We start from the raw sequence: 10,076 nt of genomic DNA on the forward strand, positions 1-10,076 counted from the left end.
CCCTTCTTAACTAATGCAGCCATGATGGTACTTATAATGTTCATTTCAACACAGCATTTTCTTATTTTCAAATTAAAAAATACCATATGCACAAAGAGATCAAATAAACAAAGGACAATATTAAAGTTGAAATTCAAATTGATTTGTAAATATCTTTTAGAAAGGATGCCATTTCCTTACCTGACACTGGTGTACATCTACTTCCAAGAAAACTGCCTGTGGGTACTTGTTACTCATAGTACTGAATGCTGGGGCAATCCTTAAACATGGCCCACACCTGTGAAAAGGGTACAAGAGATGCTTGGTAAAATAACACCAAAGACGGAACTCATTTACACTCTAAAGAACTTGTCAATTAAAACATAACATAAAAGAAATCCTGCTTATGCTGGCTTTAGACTTTCTAGTCCTTTCCACTGAACTATTTAGATATACTTGCATCAATACCACATTGTCTTTTTCTTTTTTTATTGATTTTTGTTTTGAGAGAGAAAGGAAGCAGAAGGGGAAGGGGGAAGGAGAGGGACAGAGAAAGAGACATCAATTGTTATTCACTTATGTATGTATTCATTGGTTGACTCTTGTATGTGCCCTGACCAGGGATCAAACCCACAACCTTAGTGTATCAAATGACACTATACAACTGAGCTAACCAGCCAGGGCTAACACCACATTGTCTGAATGACTACAGAGTGGTATTATAAGTCTAGAAGTCAATAGTGTTAACTTTTTCAGTGTTGTTCACTGAGGTAATTTAAAGATCTAAATAAATGAAGGGACATATTATGTTATGAATTGGAAAATTCAATATTTTCAAGATGTCAATTATCAATTTGGTCTTAGTCGACATAAAAATTCCAGCAGGTTTTCTTGGAAAAATTAACAAATTTATGTTCTAAAACTTACAGGGAAATACCAAGGATATCCCAAGCTGTTTTGAAGGTTCAAAGCTGAAGAAATTACATTATCAGACATTAAAAACTACCATAAAGCTTTATAAATTAAGAGTGTACATCACTGGTACAAAGATAAACTGACCAACGTAAAACAAACAAAAAAACTCATCCCATACACAGTAACCTGGTTTATGAGAAGGTGACATGGAAGTGCAGTGAGTAAAGGGCAACAGTGCTTAGTCAACTAGACAGCCACGTGGGGAAAAAATGAATTTTGACCTGTACCTCATACCATATACAAGCACCAATTCCAGATGGATTACAGCTCTAAATGTGAAAGGTAAAACATTAAGGAATTAGGAAAACAGAGAGAGAATATTTCCAAAACCTTTAGTAAGCAAAGATTCCTGAAAATACAAAAACCACTAAAGAAAAAAGAAACTATACAATGATATAGTGGAACATACTTGATAAACTGGAAAATATTAAGACCTATTCATCACAGTATTAATTGGAGGGTACAAAGATAACCCACAGACTGACAAAAAAAAACCATGAAACATAAACAAAGGACTTAATACCTCTAATACATAAAAACTCTCCTACAAATCAAAAATGGCACCCAAAAGAAAAATAGGTAAACTTCTGAAGAGGCACCTGACAAATGAGGTTATCAACAGTCAATAAATATGAAAAGATGGCCTACATTACCAGTCACTAGGGAAACCAGGGAATGCAAATAAAAACTAAGCCCACCAAAATGGCTGAAACAAGAAAGCATCAAGTATGGTAAAGGAAGTGTAGCAATGAACTGTCAGTGACATTTGGTATAATCCACTTTAGAGGGGAGGAAAAGAAACCGGCAGTCTCCACTAAAGCGAGATGAATGCTTACCTACGATCATTTCTGAAGTCTACATAAGCAAAAGAAATGTCTACACAGGCTTGCCTTAAAAAAATAAATAAAAATAAATAAAAAAACTGATAGTAGCAATGCTTCTAATAGCACACTGGGGACTATTCAAGTTCCTATCAACAACATAATGAGTAAATCAACTGCAGTTATTCATGTAGTGGAATACTATACAATGAAAATGACTAATGGAAAATCTCTTGCAAAAACATGGATGTACCTTACAAATAATACTGAAAAAGACATATACTATATGATTCCAGGTGTATACAGTTCAAAAATACAGGCAAAATAAATCAATGGCGTGTAAATCAGGACAACGGTTACCTTTGTGAAAGTTCGTGACAGGACGGGGTCACGCAAGAGATCCAAGAGGCTGGCAATGTCCCATTTGTCCAGAATGTCCTATCTGATACATGAGTGTATGTGTTCAGTGTGTAAAAATTTACTAAGCAGTATACATTTAGAATTCTGCATTATGTATGTTGTATCTCTATAAAAAGTAAAAATATAAGGAAAAAATCTTGGCTTTTGCATACAGAAACACAAACAATGAAAAGCAAATTTTAAAGTATAAAATGTTCAAACTCACAAATGTTCCAACTCAAATGGACTGTCTCTCCATCCCTGACATTTTAATCAGCACTCTCATCCTGTGCCATCCTTAAGCCTCACATCAAAGAGCTGTTTCTTCCAGCTAATAATTCCTTAAACTTTATGGCTGGGACTACAAGTTAGCAGATCCTTTATGGAGGGCCAGTTAGTCTATCAATTTTAAATGAGCACAACCCAAGATTCAACAATCTTTCTTCTAAAAGTCATTCCTATGTTAGCACTTACTCATTTACACAATAATATGTACAAAGGATGTTCAACGCAACGGTTCATAGTAAAAATAAAAATTCTAAATGGCAATTAAGAGAAAAATAGTTCAAAAAGTAGGACCATTCGCACCAGGGGATAAAAATAATTTGTACTATATAAAACAAACTAAGTCTCACAATAAAATGTTCTCTATGACCGTATTACACACACTCACCAGTTTAGGAGCAACTTTCAAATTATCCATATTTCTGCATCCTTTGCTTTTATAATGATGAATAAGTATTTTTATTTTAAATTATTAAATAAGTTGTCACAAATGAGGCACAGGTCTTTAGGCTATACAACAATATACTCAATCCTGAAAAATCGGCCTTCTGTAAAAGCAGGCACACAAAATAAGAGAGCTTATGTGGGGGAGGCAAACCACTGAAACCCACATAACTCTGTAAAAATATCCCTAAGAAAAACAGGAACTAGTACTCAGGAAATACTTGGGCAGCTAGGCAGGTGGCTCAGACGTAGAGGCTCCCTCAGAGGATATTGAAAATAAACAAAACAATCAAGTGGAAGTGCCCACTCACAGGTGCTGTGAAATCCAGAGGGATGCGCAGCTCCGAGCCAGTGAGGCCGCCATGAAGGCAGGGAGGGACAGAAGGAGGTGCAACAGAGCCCCGGGAGCAACTGAGCTGGGTGCTCACGTTTAATTTTATTAACTTCAACTTTCTTAAAGTAAACCTGAAAGAGAGCTGGCCTGTGTGGCTGAGGGCTTGCTTTTCTCCTTCCCGCTAAAGGTGCTATTTCTATTCTTGATCTTCACTATCTCGGAAAAACAGAATATGAACTGACACAACGTCCACATGATACTGACATCATTGCTCTCGTTACCAATCATGTATGAACTAACTGGTGTTAAAGAAATACTTCTTGTAGCTAAACACTGTATAAAATAAGGGCTACTTTGCAAATAACTGTTTCCTTTCAAAATTTAACCTTATCTAGATCTTTTGTTTAATTTCAGTTAGTCAACATAGATTGAAACTTCAATCAAAAGTCAAAATTAAGTCATAGAACACAGAAGCACTAATATTATATAGCTGCATACTTTCACACTATAATAACTCAAATTAGTTGACTGGTTATTTTAAGTAACATGCGTGCCTTGTTTATCATTAGCATTTAAAAGTAAACTTAAAATTTCCATTACTGGTTGAGCTCATAAACATGTTACCTGATTTTTCTGTATAAAATGAGGAAAGAACAGATTCTCCAAAGACCTCTCCCATCTCTAAAATATTATGCCCCAAGTATGCCTGAATTTCAGGATTGTACTTTTTTGTCTTGCGCAGACCTTGATTCATAGCTCTTAGTTCACAATCACAGGACCTTTGAACTTGTTATAAAAGAGACCACAGAACATCTAGTCCAGAGGTTTAAAAAAAAAAAAAAGAGTTCTTTTTCTGCCTCTGAAACTCTTTGACTGAAGGCTTATCTGTTAAGTCCAATATGCAAAATAGATATGTAAGAAGGATTCTGTTATGCTTTTTGAGAGAGAATACAGCAGGCAACCTGCTAGCTTTCTGCAATACATAAAGAACCAAACCCACAAAACTAGAACTTTTAAATTGACCTAACCTAAAATTATTTGATAAGTGAGAACTGAAGACCAGAAAGTTAAGCAATCTGTCCAAGGTCAGGCACTCTAGTTAATGGCAAGACCACAACTAGAACTGTTAACTCCTAAATCCAGTCCAAAATCAGCTTTCTCTGAAACCACCATGTTAGTTTCTTAACATATAAGTTTTTTGTTTACAGTCATAATATGAATTCTATGTCAGGAACTTGCTGTTCTTCCCTATTTGCTAACGTAGTCAGTGCTTTATCTTGAACAATCACACATATAAACACATTCTGCAGTAAACGGGTAAGGAAAATGCACGGGCGTTCTGAAGACATATTTTAAGTTTATTTTTTCTGCATGGTATAACTTAAAATAGGTAAATTTCTAGATGTGTTATCTCTACTGATAGGCAGGCATAATCATAATTGGTCCTATTAATAATACAAAATAGCTAGCATTCACCAAGCACTTACTATATGTTATACAACTTACAAAATCCTTAAATTCATTTAAGCTTTATAATTTCTCATTTTAAAGATAAGAATATTGAAGTAGTGCTGGAATTTGATAACAAAACCCAACTTTTTGTTTGTTTCTTAATCCTCACTAGGGGGTATGTTTATTGATTCTAGACAGAAAGGAATGGAAGGAAGGAAGGAAGAAGGAAGGAAGGAAGGAAGGAAGGAAGGAAGGAAGGAAGGAAGGAAGGAAGGAAGGAAGGGGAAGGGGCGGGGGGGGGGGGGTGGTAGAGAGAGAGATACCTATCGGTTGCCTGCCATACATGCCCTAACCAGAGACTGAACCCAAGATGCGCCCTGACCGGGAAGCAACTGATCACCATGCCAGGGCCAAAACCCAACTCTTAACTGCTATTCCAAAAATCCAAAATAGTGGCCTACACAGTGCTTTTTGTTGTTTTTTTCTAAATAAACTGCCAAGATGAAAACTATTTCTATGCTCCCGAAAGGAATCTATTCTCCATACAGATTACATACCATATACCACTTTTATAAAGTTCAAATCCAGGCAAAACCAATCTGTATTGTTAGAATTCAAGAGTAATGAGAAGGAGCTTGCAGGACGTTTGAAGTCAGATGATTCTGGAGCGCTGGTGTTGATTAAATACATGTAATCACTTTGAAAATTTTATCAAACTGTACACTTAGATGATCTGTGTGCATTTTTGTATGCATGCTATGCTTCAATTAAAAAGTTTAGCTGAAACAATTCTGTGTTCTTTAGACTCACCATGCCCCTAGTGATCCTAAAAGTACCTACCTCACCCTGTAATATTGTTTATTTGCCCCGTCCTATGGACTGTTGCGCTTGCTAACTCTGTGCTATAGTAAGCTACCCTCAGTCCACAGCAATTTTGCTATATACAATTAATATAATACACCTATAATGTATTATTTGGGCAAGTTACCAAAGCCATTAGAACTCAACATCCTAATACACATTAACATTCTTGGATGGTAACAATAACACCTAACCAACTACAAAGTAACACCTGCTCTAAGAAAATTGAATACATAGTACACACATTACAAAAGTGATACATTCATGAATTCAGGATAAAAAAATCATTCATACTGAGTTTTAGGGGGGAGAAAATGTATATCCTTTTAATGCTGGAGCTTAACCACCAATGATGACAAAAATGGCACTGTTTATAATCACTAAAGTGTGTCTGGGTTTATTTAAAAAATAACAGTTTGGAGATGCCAGTTATAAAAATAGGTTATCATAGCCTATAATTCACATATAAAATTTTATTCTCTAAGTAATATGGTTAGATTACATATTTTTTATTCCCATTAACAAGTAGGGGAAAGAATGCCAGAGCAAAGTGAATTGTCCTTGGTCATAAGATTAGTCATGCAGGCAGAGCTGTAGCTAAAGCATTCAAGACATTTACTGGAAAATGTCAGGCTCTTTGATACACAGAAATGAAACCGCACTTCCCATCTGCTTAGGCTAAGAAGGGCAAGAAAAGATCTTAACAATCTAAATAACGCATTTGGCAATGGGACTGAAGTTATTTAACCTCTCTGTGACTCAATTTCCACAACTGTAGAATGGGAATAATTTCATTATTTTGAAGACTGAATGAGTCAATGAAAGTACTTAATCAAGTGAGTGTACTTAATGCCACTGAACTGTACACTTAAAAACGCTTAAAATGATGAATTTTATTTCACATATATATTACCTATTAAAAAAATGTAAAAAAGATACTGATGAGCCACTGAAGATTCTTAAACAGAAGAGTAACAATCTGTGTAGTGTTTAATAAAATTGGTAGACAGGATAGATAAAGCATGGACATGAAAAATAAAGAATAAGGGTTAAAGTAGAATTAGAAAAGAAATGAAATAGGTGTCGAGAAAACTATTTTCTTGGCCTACAATTGGACATTAACTTTGACCTAAGAGGTTTCTCACATGATTTAATTGGATACAGTTGGTTGTTTGAGGGTCTCATACTGACGCCCATAAATGTAAATCTGGAATCACAATGACATGAAGTTTATGTAGGAATGCATTAATGGTCAAAATACATTCCTACCAGATTTGTAATTACCTAAATATACTTTTGAATTTAAAAGTTCTCTAAATTCAACCATTTTATTTGCTGGGTTTTTTTGGTTTTTTGTTTTTAAGGTTTTATTTATTTTAGACAGGGGGCAGGGAGGGAGAAAGGGAAAGAAACATCAATGTGTGGTAGCCTCTCAGTGCCTCCCACTGGGTACCTGACCTGGCCCCCAACCCAGGCATGTGCCCTGACTGGGAATCAAACCAGCAACCCTTTGTTTGCAGGCCAGCAGTTAATCCACTGAGCCACATCTACCAGGGCTATTAGCTCAGTTTTTAAAAAGAAAACAAAATTTTCATTCTACCAAAATACCTTTCTGAAAATAAATAACAGTGCTTTACCAGTCGATGTCTACAGTTACGAATATGGTTAAATAATACATTGCTAATGGAGGTGTTTCCTTAATAGCAACATTTTCCCATTTTTCTCACTTCAGTTAATGACGTATTACTCTGTCATCTCTCCTGCTATGGTAAAAGGCGGGTGGGGGAGAATGTATCACTGAGGGACAAAAGTATAAATGCTCCCACTGATTAGAATTAGGAAAGTGAACTAAAAATGAGATTCATTGTTAAAATCATTTCTTCCCTTTTCTAACTCTGGCTTAAGTACTTAACAAATGTACAACTATTCCCCCATATTAAGAGCACAGACATTACAAAAGTGTTAACTCTGGGAAGGCACAGTTACAGAATTCTGACATGCCTTTCAAACATGTCTTTATAGGTGAAATCTTTATCCTCTTCAATTTAGTAAATGTCAAAGTCCACATGTCAAATGGGTACTCTCTTCTGCCATACGAAATTCAATGCACTGCCCCTTTTCAACTCCATAAGAGACTGGTTCAAAAATAAGTCCTAACTTGTTTTCATCTCTATCTGCATCCCTCCACCCACTATAACGACTCCTAATGTCTGCACTTCTATACTCAACATTTATTGAATCATGTTCAATAGACAGGAATCACTTTTTGCTCTGGGACTCAACATATTGCTTTGTTCATATAGTTAGACAATAAAATGTATTACAGAAACAGTGACACCTGCAGTAGATTGCTGCAAGTCACTGTAAGTGTTAGTACTGTTGACCGTCAAGGCAAATCAAGTGGAGGCCTCTAATCCTTCCAACTGGGCACTGACAGACGCCCGGGAAGGTCGCTGAACACACCCTCACTCAAATCCTGTTTCCGAACGCCCAGTTCCTCCACGTCACTCTCACAGAGCGACACTCACTCAGCAACACTGCGCTCCCAGCCAGCGTGGAAGACCCACCAGCTCCGCGACCTGCACATTCCGTTAAGAGTTACCAAAGCCCCTGAGCATCTTTTCAAGGTCCCCGTCCTTTTCATTCATCAGGTAAAAAAGGGAGTCTGGTCAAACCCAAACATCTGGACACCTATCTGCCTGCATTATACACACCTACTGTAGCTTTTGTGATCGCCTACACAGGGAAACCTGTTACAAAGCTACTGGCCAAACGAGTAACAAAAACGTTAAGAAATTAAAAGGCATCCTGACCTAACGTTAACTTAATTTAAAATGCATTAGCTGAGCCTTTTGACTAAGTACTCCGCGGATTAGCTGGCGAGCCCCATCTGAAGCTTCCGAGGGTTAACTAAAATGCAGGGGGTGCAGAGAAGCAAAGCGTTTGGTCAGTTAAGATCTCAAGGTTTCTACGATGCAAGTGACAGCCGGCGGGCTCTCCGGAAAGAAAGGGACAGACGCAAGCAGGGGCGGATGTAGGACGCTCCCAGACTAGGAAGAATAGAGCCAGGCCACCCCCAAGCGCAGGGCTCGTCGGGGGATTCAAAACGGGCTGGCGGGTGTCTCCCGGGCTGGCGAACGCGGCCAGCCTGGCATCCGTGCCCGCGGAGGCGCCCCTGTGCACGAACGGGGGCTCAGACGCAAGGGCTGAGGCCTAACTGGGCAGCGGCCTGGGGTGGCGGGCAGCGCCACCCATTCCGGAGCAGGAGGAGACCCCAGGGAGTCGGGGCCGGGAAAGACGGAAAGGATATCGCCGCCGGGCAGCAGCGGCCACACAGCTCGGGCCTTGCCTCACCCTCGCATGGTGAACTTGACCACGGCGAGTCTGGAGCCCGCGCCGCTCAGCTCCGGCTGGAAATCCGGGTCGCTCCCGACCGGCTTCACTCCCACCATTCTCAGAGAGCCCGTCAGGGAGGTCGCAACGCCACCGGCTTCGAAACAAGACGAGGACCCGGGAGAGGAAGGCCGAGGCCTGGACAGAGGAGGTGGCGATCGCCGAGCTCCTCCCGGGGCTCTCCGTGCCGAGTCACGCCAGGGAGCGGAGTGGCGAGGGGGCGGGGACGGGAGGCGGGAGGGAAGAGGCGAGGGAAGGTGAGGCGCGCAGCCCCCAGCAGCCACCGCGCCGCAGGGCCGCCAGCGCCTGCGCAGCCTGACGCCATTTCCGCGCCCTCAGTTTTGGCTCCCACCGCCCAATCAGAAAAGGCGAACCGTGGCCCCACTCTCCACCTAGGAGCATTTCGCTGGCTGGAGCGGCGCAGGCGCAGAGTAGTAGCGCTCACAAGTGCAGGTGTAGAGTGCGACGCAACGGTTCGTGTGTTCCTCCGCGGTTGTAAGACGCGAGGCTTCTACTAAGAGTTTGTTAAGGTGGGAAAGTGAGAAGGAAACCCCTTTTTCTCCAGGGGTCATGGCTACTGCCCAAGGTCTTAAGCACCGCCGCCACCAACATCCCTGCCCCCCCCCCGCCCCGAAGTACTTTGAAGATAGTCTTGTCACATATTCGGGGCAAGTGGCCACACTAGACAAAGTGGACTTTAGGAACAACTATTCACGGATTTCGTAATACTTGTGCGTTCTTTGTGCAGTTACCCAGGAAAAAACAAGTATTTACTTGACCTTAAGTTGTGTTTTAAAAAGAAAAAACACTACCTCCTTTAGGGACTCCCAGCTTAGACAGACTCAAATGGTAGTTACAGTAACAAAGAAGATTGCAAAGGAAACGGTGGAGACCCGTGAAATAGGAGGACAGGGCAGGATAAACTTGCTGGGAGGTGGGACCCCTGCACTGGGTGTTCATAAAAAAGAAAGGAATAGCCAGATGCTGAGAGAGCGTGAGTATTCCAGGCAGAGGGACCAGCAGCGCAAATGCATGGGATGAGAGGGCTAATGATAACAGTAATAGTAGCTAATATTTAACAAATTATGTGTCAGTTAAGATACAAGCTCATTGTGTGTATTAGCTCTTTTAAT

At 40.0% G+C, this 10,076-nt stretch overlaps 1 protein-coding gene across 5 annotated transcripts in view; it reads right to left on the reverse strand.

Annotated features, from left to right (window-relative positions):
- Positions 1–9,166, reverse strand: part of TXNL1 (thioredoxin like 1) — a 28,046-nt gene extending 18,880 nt beyond the window's left edge. For all 5 annotated transcript variants that reach the window (XM_054583713.1, XM_054583712.1, XM_054583715.1 and 2 more), the window contains exons 1-2: positions 8,905–9,166; positions 181–277 (exon numbers count right to left, since the gene is read on the reverse strand). In XM_054583713.1, the coding sequence (XP_054439688.1) occupies positions 181–277; positions 8,905–9,002 (195 nt within the window). In that variant the 5' untranslated portion in view covers positions 9,003–9,166. The remainder of the gene's footprint in view (positions 1–180; positions 278–8,904) is intronic.
- Between the last annotated feature and the right edge of the window lie 910 nt (positions 9,167–10,076).

This window comes from Pteronotus mesoamericanus, unplaced genomic scaffold (genome assembly GCF_021234165.1).
Source record: "Pteronotus mesoamericanus isolate MK-2021 breed Mesoamerican mustached bat unplaced genomic scaffold, CSHL_Meso_final contig_74, whole genome shotgun sequence".
Classification (NCBI taxonomy): Eukaryota; Metazoa; Chordata; class Mammalia; order Chiroptera; family Mormoopidae; genus Pteronotus; species Pteronotus mesoamericanus.